Source organism: Phascolarctos cinereus, unplaced genomic scaffold (assembly GCF_003287225.1).
Source record: "Phascolarctos cinereus isolate Bilbo 61053 unplaced genomic scaffold, phaCin_HiC Scaffold_3;HRSCAF=262, whole genome shotgun sequence".
In the NCBI taxonomy this organism is placed as follows: domain Eukaryota; kingdom Metazoa; phylum Chordata; class Mammalia; order Diprotodontia; family Phascolarctidae; genus Phascolarctos; species Phascolarctos cinereus.
This window is the reverse complement of record NW_027555736.1, coordinates 140,954,527-140,968,481: the sequence shown is the minus strand read 5'-3', so window position 1 is coordinate 140,968,481 and position 13,955 is coordinate 140,954,527. Positions and strand designations below refer to the sequence as shown.

The 13,955-nt window shown below is 34.8% G+C and overlaps 1 protein-coding gene across 1 annotated transcript in view; it reads left to right on the top strand.

Moving 5' to 3' along the window:
- The window catches only part of VPS13C (vacuolar protein sorting 13 homolog C), a 173,174-nt gene that overhangs the window by 66,804 nt on the left and 92,415 nt on the right, over positions 1 to 13,955 (top strand). Inside the window, 8 exon segments of the mRNA XM_078151183.1 lie at positions 839 to 1,006; positions 1,459 to 1,763; positions 2,997 to 3,144; positions 4,005 to 4,113; positions 6,931 to 7,067; positions 10,021 to 10,177; positions 10,551 to 10,630; positions 13,369 to 13,428. Of these exon segments, the coding sequence (XP_078007309.1) occupies positions 839 to 1,006; positions 1,459 to 1,763; positions 2,997 to 3,144; positions 4,005 to 4,113; positions 6,931 to 7,067; positions 10,021 to 10,177; positions 10,551 to 10,630; positions 13,369 to 13,428 (1,164 nt within the window).

Below are 13,955 nucleotides of genomic sequence, written 5' to 3'. Positions count from 1 at the left end.
ACCTCTGGCACTCAATGTAGCTCCCTAGAGCATGGACATATCAGACGCAGAATCAGTGAATCAAGTATTTATTAAGCATCTACTATATTCCAGGCACTGGAGATGGGAAAATATAAATAATGAATCAGTCCTGACTCACTGGAGCTTGACCTCTGACTTAGGCCCATCCTACAGTCATAGCCTCTCCCCCATGTACAAATGTATTGGCTCCTGGGAATGAGGCCAGGTGGTCAGGAAGCATGTACTGTATGAAGTAGGGACACACAGCTACCTTTGATACTATCCCTAAAGGAAGGGCAATAAAGAAAGCCCGTAAATGCCACAAATGGTGAACACAGTCTAGGATCCCCATCTGCCAGCATTGTGTAGCCCAGTCACCCCTGCTTGCCTCACTTGACTCCATTGTTACTGTTTCTTACCCTCAGACTTTTTGCTGTTTGTAAATATCTGTAGCCAGTCTCCCAGTAATATGCCATAGTCTTCCTTTTGCCTGCTAACGTACGTCATAGGCAGAAATTTTCTTCTCAGCTGTTCTGTAGTCCTAGCTAGCACAATGAAAGCCTCCTAGTAAAGCCTGCAGTGCATTGTAAATGGCATTAGGTTCTGTTCTGCCTCCTCACTTGCTGTACTTTTCTCACTATATTAACATTCTGTAGCAACACGTCATACATAATATCATGGGAAGCACCAAGGTATAAGATGATTGGCTTTGGACTCAGGAAAGATGAGGAGTCAAATGCTGGCTCTGATACACATCAAGTGCAAGTTACTTTGCTTCTCCAGCCCTTTTGTGTAAAATGAGAACAATAATATATGCAGTGGTTTTTTTTTTTTCCAGGCTGTCTCAATAATGGGCAGTGAAGTCTTCCGTTTTAATTTGGATTTGTATCCTGATGCTACTGAAGGAGATGCTTATTCTGACATGTCTAAAGTGGATAGTGTAGTGTCACTGAATGTGGGATGTATTCAGATAGTCTATCTTCATAAATTCCTCATCTCTTTCCTGGTAAGGATGTTATTTGTATCTTTCATTTTCAAGTTGGCAATGTTTGCATGCTCAGACACTGAAAATTCTAGATTCTTGGAGGTTTTGTGCTAGATATATTCCATTGCTGATAGTATTTGTGTTTTAATGTGTTGCTATTCCTATGTTCAGGTAACTGAGTTCTGTGAGTCATTTAGCCATTTGGGCTATGATTGGTAAACTCCAGCTAAAACCTAGTGAAGTGAAGGTTGTTAATTCAGACGCTATTAAGGCAGTTTTGGCCTGTTCCATGGCCACAGAGTTCTGACCCTGTCAGGAGTCTCATAGATAGATGCCATCATTCAGCAGAAACACAAGTGCATAAAAAATGTTTATTTTATAAACTAAAACCAACTTTAAATGCCTGTTGACACAGTAAAATCTGAAGGCCATCTTAGATCTGACATTCTTATTTATGTTCTTTATTTGAATAGAATTTCTTGAACAATTTTCATATGGCCAAAGAAGCACTGAGCGCTGCCACCGCCCAAGCTGCAGAAAAGGCTGCCACGAGTGTGAAAGATCTTGCCCAGAGGAGTTTTCGTGTTTCTATCAGTATTGACTTGAAGGCACCGGTTATAGTCATTCCACAGTCTTCCATTTCCTCTAATGCAGTGGTGGTTGATCTTGGCTTGATCAGAATAAAAAACAAGTTTAGTCAGGTGTCTGGTGAAGGCTGCTTACTCCCTCCAGTAATTGACAAAATGGTTGTGCAGCTAACAGAGCTTAAACTTTCTAGGTATGATCTTTTAGTATTTATTAATTTATGTCTTTTACCAGTGCCTTTTCACAAAATTTCATGATACCAGTTTACTGTATTGGAACTTGTTTTAATTTAAATTATATGTCTGAAAGCACATTTAGTAAGACCCTATCCAGGAGAAAGAATTACTGAAATACCAAGAGATGTCTTTGTAAAATAATTCCACTGCATTAATCCTGAAGAAAGCTTTTTGTGGATCTATTTTAGCTTGAAAGACCACTATGTATATAATATGTAAAATACAGAGTATATTAGTTCAATTATGTTCTTGGATAAAACTCATAAACTTTGATAAAACTCATTAATAGATATTTAGTATTATTTGATGAATCAGTGAAAAATATTTAGTAAGCACTTACCTGTGTGCAACATACTGTGCTAAGTACCGAATATGTAAACACAAAAGTGAGAAAGTCCTTTTCCTGTAGGAGTTTCCTTCTAAGAGGAGGAGGCAGTGTATAGTGGGGGAGTGGTGGCTAGGGTAGTGTGTTTAAGTCTGGGATGTCACAGGCATAGTGAATGGACCCTTATAGAGTTGTTTTCTGGAAGCAGTGGTAATATTGTTTTGATGATGATTCCCAGAGCAAGAGGTGTGAGAAGTAGCAGAGGAGGAACTGTTGAGATGGGGAAGAAGGCAAGATGTTTGGCAAGAAGACAACCAGGATAGATGACTAGATAAGATATGAAGGCATGTGTTCTGATCTGCGTCAGGCTAGATATTGTGGACTGTAATCATGCACATGTCTCTGATGATTTTTGTAAATTCTGTAATTCTAATAAATTTGGCCCTTTAATGAACATTAATTACCTCATTACTTAATTCCTTTGAATAATTTCTTAATAGATTGAGTTTTGAAAGTCCAAAAAATGCAATGCTGGTAATGTGTTCAGTATTTCAAGTCAAAATGTTAATCATTTTTGAGACAATGATTTTGACTTTTCTTTAGTGAAGGTAGCTACTGGACATGGACTCAAAAGTCTTGTGTTCTAGTCTTGGCTCCTTCATATCTGCCTGAGGATGTCATTAAATTACTGATCTTTAGTTTTCTTGCCTGTAAAATGAGGATTGTAAATCTTATACCACCCACTTCTAGGTTTTTTTGTGCAGAGTGCTTTGAAAAAAAGCTTTATAAATGTGAACTATTATTAGTGGAATGTCATGATTGGTCATTATCAGTTTCAGGTTTTTATACTTTGATATTTCATTAGAACAGTGATTGAGCCAGGTGTCTCTCATCCTGATATTCAACTACTGCACCCTATTAATTTGAATATTTTGGTGAATCGGAATTTAGCTGCAGCTTGGTATCACAAAATTCCTATAATGGAAATTACAGGGCATCTTGATACAATGAATGTAAGTATAAATATGTATTTGTATATATATTTTCTCTTTTGAAATTTGTAGAATATGGAGAATTGTTTATTATGTTTATGAATGCTAATTATATTTATTCATTGGCTTGAAAAAATTCACAGAAAAATATTTGGCAGGTTGTCCAAAGATAGAATTCTTCAGATTTTGAGTGGGTCTAAATTTTTAAGTATTACTTCTTTCTTATTGTTTTTTAGAAGTATACTTTATTAGGTATATTTTGTACACACGTGCATACCCACACAGAGATGGAAAAATACATTTAAGGAAATCTGAGTAATAAAAGGAAAACAAAGTATTTTAACACAGTTGGATAACCATTTGTACTACACTGGAACGATAATTATTTAGACAATGGAGTTTTATCCATTTAAAGAAATATGTCCTTTTCTGTTTGTTTTAAAGTTAGCTTGATGCTTGCATGATTACTCTTCCAGTAGGGGTAAAATAATTTTGTTTATATCTATATCTGTATCTATCTAATCTATCTATCTGTCTGTCTATTTTTTTATGTGCTCACCAGTCTTAAGTAAAATTTTCATATGGAACAGTGGTGAAATACTTGAACCTGGGTTGATATGTTTTGCTTAGTTAGTGCTATGATAACCTTACCCTTTGATCTAGATTAATACACATCTAATGAATTCTTTAATGTAGGCTTATTGTAATAAATATGTGTATTGTATGTGTGTGTGTGTATATATATCTATATCTATCTATATCTATATATATATACATGTGTGTGTGTGTGTGTGTATATATATATATATATATATATATATATATATATATATGTATTTATATGTATTCACTATGCTTCTGAAAGTGTTATTACCTTACAGGTTGGCCTAAATCAGGATGATTTGAGTCTTCTGCTGAGAGTATTAGAAGAAAATCTTGGGGAGGCTTCTGCAGGGCCGGGTAAAATAGAACCAAGAATACAAGAGAAAAGTAAGAGACCAGTTAATATAGAAATAACATTCTTCTTCTCCCACCTTGACCCACCCCCCACATTCATAATGGTGATTATAACCATATTCCTGTTTATTTATTGAAAGAAAGTGTGAATAATTAAAATAATACTAATAATAGCTGGTATTTACATAAAACTTAAAGGTTTACAAAGTGGTTTTATATATATTATCTCATTTGATTTTCACAACAACCCTGTGAAATAGGTATTATTATTATTATTATTATCCCCATTTTGCCTGTAAAGACACTAAAGCTCAGATTAAATGCTTTGCCCAACCTTACAAAGTAAGTGTCTGAGGTAGAATGCTAACTTAAATTATCCTGAAAACAAGTCTGTCACTCTACCAACTGTACCATAGTTACTTCTTAAGAAAGATTACTAGATATGCTACTCAAACAGACTCAGTCAGTGAGGCAACTATAGGATCTTGAACCTAGGACACCTTAGTCACTGTTTCTGTTTGTTTCTACATCTGTGCAATGAGGAAAATACCTGTTAGCCTCTCTTACTGGATTTTGAGAGGTTTAATTTTCAATATATGTAAAAAAGGGTTTTTTGGCTGTGAAGTTAAATACAAATATTAGTTGTAGTTTTTCCACATACAAAGATGATATTACTTGTCAAAAATTTAATTTTCAAATGGAAGCTGTTAATTTTAGTAATTAACTCTTTGCCAAGAGGAATTATACACCAGAGGTAGATGAATTCTAGCTGAATCTACTGGAGAAGGAAGTGAGAGATATGACAGAGAAAAAGCCTTATGATGAATAAAAGCTGGAGAATGTTAAATCTTAACATATTCATTCAGCACCAGCGCTGTAGGTCCCACTTTCCCCAGAGATGCATAAACTAGGCCAAAGGTTTGTGCCTGGTACCTGCTTAGGGATTTCCCACCTCAATCAGAAACTCTGTCACCATATTCTCTTTTTCTCCACCTCCTTTTTTTACTTTAACATATCTCCAATCTAGTTGCTGTTACCAGCAGCCTTTGATTCTGTTTACCCACATTCGTGTGTGTGTGTGTGTGTGTGTGTGTGTGTGTGTGTGTGTGTGTGTGTGTGTGTGTGTGTGCACGCGCGCTACTATCTGCCCTGGCACAACCAAAACTCAGCTTGTCCTTTTCTAACCCTACAAAAAATGATAGAAGCTGATTTAGCCCAACCAGAGAAACAAAGAATGAGAGTCATAGAAAGAACTGTGGCAGAAGGGCAGTGTTAGTGACTTCACTCAGTCTGAAACAAAAAGGATTGAAATCCAACTGGCCCAGTCAGTCCTGTTTTTCTGGAAGCTACTAAGGGCAAGTACTAGGTCCATTGAACAATCCTCCAAAGTATGAGGAGGCTTAGAAAGATTTGCAGTCTGTGCGGGAATGTACCCACCTTAAGAGGAAGAAATACAAAGGGAAAAAAGGTTAAAACACAAAATTTTTCCAGAGGAAAAAAAATCCAATGAAAAATCTAGCACATAGGAAGATAGACATCAACAGGGAAGTTACTAAATCCTCAAAGAGATTACAGGGTTCTCTTTACAAGCACTACAAATATAAAAGAAATTGAACCAATGCCTGATGAACAGCAGAACCTGTGGAACTAATAATAAGATATTCCAGAATGGTTTGAAAGAGAAATTTTAGATGGGAATACATGTCAGAACTTTTAATATTCTTAGCAGAAATAATTATCAGATTGAAAACTTGCCATGATGGCAAGTTTTCCAAAGAATAAAAAGATAGTAGATTTGGAATAGGGATAATTTGCAGGATGAGACAAAGTACTAAAATTGAATTTGGAGGAATGAAAGATCTGGAATATCAAGGAAAATGATGGACATAGTAATGAATAGCAGTCCTATGGAGAAGGGACTCACCAGTCTCTGTTGTCACTACCACCACCATCTATCAACCAGTTGCCATGTAAGCCAGCCTCACGAGAAGTAGCCAGGCATCTTGAGGAAGAGATAGGAAGTGGCATGTGCCACTTAGATCAAATTGATGACACCTCCTCTGATATTACATTCTCTTCAGACACCATTATAGACAATCTATGACCCAAATTCCCTAAACTTCCAGAGTAGCAGTCCATCCCACTCATACCACCAACCCTGTTTTTAGTTCACCAACTACTCCTACCAGATGCCACTAAGCCATCCTAGCTGAAGCAATAAGAGGGAGAGAGACAGACAGGCAGCAACATGTACCAAGTGGATCAAACTTGACTTCCACTTCTCAGACCCTGGTGGAGGCAGCCTGGGACTCAAATCCCTGAATCTGAAGCTTGGGCAATAGAATCAAATTCTTCCCACCCCAACTCACACCCCACTCCTGAACACTGGTCCTGTCTTATATGTTTCTGTTTAAATTCTTTGTCATAAAGATAGTTCTTTTGGAAGGAACATATGCACAGACAGTGAGGAAATGCAGGTGATATTAAAACAAAAGATATCAATAGAAATTTATGTAAAATATGTTTCACTTACAGTAATCATTTTTAATTAAGTCAGTTTTGTAAGATGTTGGTACACAATTTCAAATAAATTAAAGTTCCTCATCAAGTAAAAGTTGATGTAAATGTGTAGGGGAATTTGCACAGTGTCTACCTATGATGATGTGATATTTCAAGAAACTGAAATATGAGGAGATAACTAATACTACTTTTATTTTTAAAGGATATTTAATTGGGATCTAGGCATTAATGTTTTAGCTTGTAATTGGAAAAATAACTGTTTTTTTTTTAAATTCTGTGGCTATTTTAGGACAGAAATAATTTTTGTTCCTCTTTTGTGAATTTATTTAGGTAAAATTAAAGAACCTTTTGAGAAGTTCACATCACAACAGGGTTTACATATGTCACAAGAAATTCTGCCTATTGGAGTTGATGAAATTGTGCCAGAAGATGTCACTAATGTGCTGCTAAAATTTGAAATTAAAGAGGTGTGTGTGGGTATTTATAGCTACTTTTTGAGTGAGGATAGTTGAAAGCTTGGAATTGCTTTTAGAAATTTGGAATTATGCAACTCTTTGGAAGTAAAAATATCCTCATTACTAATTTTAGTCTCCTGAAACTCCTATGCTTCAATGGATTTGTATATTCCCTTCAGTGATGCAGATCACAATCCTTTCATGACTTCTTATCTTGTGGGGCTCTTGTCTATGTCTTCCCATATATCTTCTTAGGGAGGGGTCCCCTGCCATTCTTGATCATGTGACATTGTGGAGATGCCCTGTCCATTTGTCACCTCTCACTCTTACCCTAAGACTAGCACCCCTTTTTGTGCAGACAGACATCTGTCTGGGGGGCATCATCTTTTTTGCTTCTTTTCCTGTATAGTTCTTTGCTGGTAATGTGCTGTAGCCTGAAGTAAGCCATCTGCTTCTTATCTTGAGAAGTGTGTACAGTAGGTTGTCTTTGTCTCAGTTATGTTTTTAAATCCTTATGCTGGGAATGCTTATCAAGTTTTGGCCATATTTAAGGAATATATCTCAGAGGGAAAATTTTAGCATGAACTACCACTTCATTTGTAAAAAGTAAGATGAGACTTGGAATATGCACTGGCTTAGACTTTTTTTTTAACAGGAATAAGGCATGTAAGGGAAACAGGAAATAAAAATTAAATTAAAGGACTTTTTTTTGAGAAACCCTTAGGATTAGGGAGAACAATATTGTAGAGTATAGAAGATGTCTAGCCTTTTGACCCTACAAATTCCTAGAGCAGTAGTAATGGATTTCCCCTACCCTCTTATTTTTCTTTATCAACATATACTTTTAGTAGAGATCTTGCTTTAATCTAGTTGTGAGATGTATATCTATATCAAGAAGAATTTTGTAAGAGAGTAAGTGACTTTGTTTACTTATTTATTTATTTTGCTTTTTGCTGAGGCAGTCGGGGGTTAAGTGACTTGCCCAAGGTCACACAGCTAGTAAGTGTCATGTGTCTGAGACCGGATTTGAACTCAGGTCCTTCTGACTCCAAGGCTAGAGCTCTATCTACTTCACCACCTAGCTGCCCCAAGAGTAAGCTACTTTGGTGAATTAAGAGCTTCTAGCACATATAAGTAATTGTATAATACAGCATGATATCTATCTGTACCTGTCATTTGTACCATAACAACTATTGATTTAAAACACTGAATAATATTTGAATTGATAATACCTTATTCTGTCATGTCAGGAGAATGTGGACATTTATATTTATAAAAATATTTTTATTTTCTTCCATTTTGACTGTTTTTCATGTTTGTCTTTGTTTTCCAGAAGTGGTTTTCTTTATCTATATTTAGTAGTTATTTCTACTTATCATTTGATTTTTTGGTGTGATTCATGAAACCTTAGTAATATAGTCCTTTTTGGAAAATTTGACACACTAATTTGCGTCCTACTTCTTTTTAATTATTGGAAACTTGATTACTAGGTTAAGGGCATTTTAACCCTCAAAGAATTGGATAATGAAATTGGATTTACTAAGATATAAATAATCCTATTTCCTAATTATATATTCTTCATAGATATCCTTATTGTCACTCTAGGCAATTTTCATATCATTTGCTAAAAAGAAGATATAATACAAGATGCAGGCAAAACTCTGATGTGCTGATTTAGAAGGAAAAAGACCTTGCTTTTGGTTACTATGCTGTTTACTACCTTTATGACCTCATTGGTAATGGAAGTGCATTTAAATAGTAAAATCAGACATTTTCCACTTTATGTGGATTCTTCTGAAAATTTTTTTTTCTCTTATTAGCTAATTAGATTTTTCCCTTCAGCAGAATTTTAAACTTACATGTAGGAACCAGTCCATTTGTAAATGGGTAGATACTTGAAAACAGTGGCCCCAAAATGTAAAGTCTGACCTGAGGAACCATTAGTTAACGAGCATTTGTTAAGTGCCTGCTGTGTGCCAGGCATTGTGTGCTGGATGCTGAAAAGTCAAAAAAAAATTATAAAAATTCTCACATTTTTGTCGGTATCTTTTTTTTTTAAACATTCTATTTCCAAATATATCTATCTTACCTCATCTTTTAATGGAACTATCCCTAGGAACAAAAGAAAAAATGGAAAAATAGAAAGGGAAGATTAAAAAAAAGGAGTTTATCAAAAGCAATCAATGCACCAACTAAGTTTGACAGTATATTCAGTGTTCCCCATCCCTCTTAGTCATTATAATTACTCAGTATTCATTTTTGTTGTTGTTCATACCATTTTGTTATTAGAGTCATTGTGTATATTATTTTTCTGGTTGTACTTACTTTACTTTGCATGTGTTCATTTGTGTCCAATACCCTGGAGATCTTTCTCTAAGTCTGTTAAGATTATGTAACTATTAATTTTTTCTCCTTGCTACATGACTAGCTCACAACTTATAAATTTTTTTTCAGCCTATGAAATCTTAACACTCCATTTAGAAAAAGGTCTTTAAGTGCTTTTCATATGTTATTTGGGCTGTTTGTTCTTTTCCTGATCTTGGACAAATTATGATGTGCCATGATTTCCTCATCTGTGACAATAATCCTTAAAGGTTTATTGTAGGCCTAGATACTGTTGGTTCAATAACAACTTTATTCCCTGAGGTTTAGTGTAGGAAGAATAGTGAAAGTAGCAAAGGACATAACTTTTACTTGATCTAAAATCTCAATTTTTAGATTTCACTCTTTTTTTTCTACTAAGTCTTGAAAATTATAGTTGTACAGCTATAATGCTCCAAAGATCTCAGTGATTTTATGTACCTTTGAGTGTGCCTAATTTATTCTGACAGTAATTTAGATGTAGAATAATTGAATTTCTTATAACATGCTGTCACTTTTTGGTTCTTTTACCTTGAGAGGTTTTAAATGTTATCTTGTGTAAGAATAGTAGAATCAATTAAATATATGGTATCCATTTTATTAGGTTCTGGTGACATTGGTGAAAAAATCAGAAAAAAACCCAAAGCCTTTACACGAACTAAATGTGTTACAGCTTGGAGTAGAAGCTAGAGTTAAAACCCATGACATGACTGCTAAGATGTATCTAAAAAAAGTTAACATGAAATCTCATGATTTCACAGGTAAGTGTAAAATGCAGGCTTAATGAAAGATGTTTATAGCAGAAAGAGGTCTTTGTTCTTTCTCATCATGCTAAGGAACTACAGAGTGGTAGTCTAAAACATTTCATGTAGTAGTTTTTAGTAAATAAAATTTCATTTTCACATTATTTAACAGAAAACTTTGTTAATTTTTTAAAGCATAATTATAATAAGTAAAATAGAGGCTAGTATCATCTGTTTTGTAAGTTTACATTTTTATGCATTAGGACTTATTAAAATGGAGCAGTTGCTGTATTATGTCTTGACAATGAAGTTTTAGAATAGTTGTCATTGGGTACTGTTTTAGTGACTTTTTAGTATGTTAATTTCTCAGTAAAGTTTGTCTTTCTTATAGATTCTAAAGGAGAACCACTTTATATCATTAACTCTTGTAATGTAACTGATGAACCACTTCTAAAAATGGAATTCACAAAGGTATTGTTATTTGATTTCTAGAATTCTTTGCTATTTGTACATCTAGAGTAATGTTATCTATTTTGACTTTTTCTTCCTCTTCTGTACTTGATATTTCGAAAAAATCTATAATGGTTTGATTATGGAAAATTATTCAAGCTTGTGTGTCCTGGTCTGCTACTACCCTTGGATTCTATTCAGGTTTAAGACTTTCAATTCCATTTATTAGAGATTTGCCAGTTCAAAGTTAAATAGAAGTTTAGATCCATTTAGTGCAATCTAGATTTTACATTACTCCTTTCAATTATTTCTGCTTTTCCTAAAAATTTACTATTAAAGTGAAACTTCATGTATTTGTGAGAGAAGTAGATAAAGATAGGGAGTAAGAAGAAATTTAATTGCAAGTAGTTGAATAGCTGGTATCTATATTTAGCATTTTATTTCAGTTTTAGAGCTTAAAATGACTGTTTTGGGAAAAGAAGCTATTAGCACAAACTGTCACAGAATGGTAGGATCATAGAGTTAGAGCTGAAAAGGCTCTTTAAGAGGCCCATAGCCCCTCTCCCCTTATTTTACAGATATGGAAACTGAATCATAAGGCGATTAAAGCTTGCCCAGGGTCACTCAGCTAGTAAGCTTTTGAGGTAGGATTTAGACCCAGGTGTTCATGACTCTTAGCCTAGTACTCAGTCTATTACCAACCTAACTGCTTATAACTGTGCATCATCATTATTTTTTGGTTGATATTAACCTGGATGCCTAGTCATCTCTGTTCCTTCCTGACACCACAAATCCAGTTACCAGATCTGCCCTGACAAACCTTGAATCATCTTTCGCTTCCTCTATATTTATACTGTTACCCTCCAAGTGAAGGCCTCTCTTAGCTCTCATCTAGGATACTGTAACCTTCTAATTGATCTCTTTGTTCACAATATTTCCTCCTCCAAATGCAGTCTTTACATAACTACTAAAATAGTCTTCTAAAGCAAGGTCCAAGTGTGTTACTATCCTATTAAATTTTTTTTTACGTAATCAGAGTGTTAGAGGTAAAAGACCCTTTAGAGGTTTTATTTTTATTTTTGCTTTTGTTTTTAGCTCAGCATTCTTAATTTATAAGTATAAATTTGTAAGTATTTATAAGTATTTTATAAATAAGGAATCTGAAATTTAGAGAAGTTTAGTAACTTGCATATACCAGTTAGTAGCAGAGACTGGATTATAAGCCAGGTCTAAAGATTCTAAATACAGTGCTTTTTTTTGTCTTCCTAAACTAAAGGATAAATTAATGAATTCCTTATCCTGTCATCAAAGAGCCAAGACCCTTTACAGTCTGCCTCCAACCTGCATTACTGGTCTTATTTTATACTATGCCCTTCAATACTGTGTTCCAGCCAGACTGAACTGAACTGTTGGTGTTCTGTAGTTCTGTACTGCCACTTTGCATTTACCCAGAAGCTGCAATGTCCAGGCTTTCACATCTCTGCTTCCTGAAATTCTTCTCTGCGTTAAGAGCTAGTTTGGGTTCTGCTTCATCCATGAAGTTTTCTGTGATCAGCAGCTTATACCCTCTTCTGTCTCTCCCCCTGCCCCCATAAAAGTTCTTCTTTCTTTATGTTTGCCTTCTATTTCCATATATTATTTTGTCCAGATTTCTCTTTTGCCCTTATATTTTCCTTTGCAACATGTTTTAGAAAGGATCATAGATTTTGAGCTGAGAGGAACCTTGTTCCTGTCAAAGCTTCTTTCCTTTGCTGTGTCAAATTGTTTCTTGAGGACAGTGACTGATTATTTATCTTTCTTGCATAGGGCCTAGAACAGAGGTGCTTAATAAAGTTGGAGCAAAATATAACCTCATTGCTTTAAATTAAGGGAGCTAAAAGGGAGATAGGAACAGAAGAATAAGAGATGAGGAAGTAAAGATTATTACATTAGAGTTAAAAGACTGAGTCCTGACTAATTCAATTTCTTTTTTCTCAACTAGTAGCAAGCAGACTTTGGATTTAAATTATAACTGTGATACTGCTATGTGGCCTTAGTCAAGTCACTTCTCTGAGATTCAGTTTCATTATCTGTAAAATGAGGCAATTAATCTAGATAACCTGAAAGTCTATTCCAACTCAGGCTGTTGGATTCTTTTCATTTTAACCTTTCATATTCTCTAGCGGTGGCAAAAAAATATACTGCAAGAAATCTTTTCCAGTAGCAACTTTTGCTTTTAAAAGCAGAAACAGTAATTATATACACAGAAAAATTTTCCCCCTTACGTTTTCTTTTCATAATGTAGCAGAGGAAATGTGAGGGGAGAAAATAATCAAGTAAATGTGGTACATTTAGAATATGCTGTCTTGGGGCAGCTAGGTAGCGCAGTGGATAAAGTTCCAGCCTTGGAGTCAGGAAAACCTTAGTTCAAATCTGACCTCAGACACCTGACACGTACTAGCTGTGTGATCGTGGGCAAGTCACTTAACCCAAGTTGCCTCGCAAAAAAAAAAAACCAAAGCCAAAAAAACCCCAAAAGAGCAACAACAACAACAACAACAACAAAAAGAATGTGTTGTCTTAGATTTTGTCATACATTCAAAGTGCTATATCGTGTGGAAACATTTTTATACTGTGGATATAAATGTACTGAGCTTTATTAGAAACGTGCAGGGTTTCAAAATTAAGCTTGTAACCCTATGAATAAGTCAAGAAAATAAATTCAGTGTGTATGTTTTTAATGTTTGTATTCAAGTGTTCTAATCTTGTTTTACTTACAGGCAGACAGTGATGGACCAGAATTTAAAACTGTTCATAATAATACCAAACAAACAGTAAAGGTAATTACTTTGTGGTTTGTTCTCAGGAGTTAAATGTGGGGGTAATCATTTAATCTAGTTACAGTGGCTGTCTCAGATTTTGAGGATCTTAACATCACCATAAGCAGAGCACAATAGTAGCATTCTCTCTGGTAGCTATATAAAATAGAAATAAAGGTCTTATAGGAAGAAAACTTAATTTCCCAGAAGTAATTTGATTCACTGAGGTCAGTTGTGAATTGACTCAATGCTTGTTGAGCAAGCAAATAATGTGTTACCTTAGAAGTGCCTTTAAAAATCTTGGGCCGCTATATTTTTTGGCTTAATAGGATGTTGGCTAAAATTTTTGGTTAGCATTAATGTAGGAATTTGTACAGGAATATTTTTTTAAATCGATGACAATTTCTGATGGCTTTAGATTCAGAGTGAATTTTAGTTTGTAAAAGATTTTAACCTGTCACAATTGAATACATTGCCTACAACATATTTCAGCATTCAGTGAAGTTTTTGTCTGAAATGTGACCTGATGTCTTGTCAAAGTGCCTACA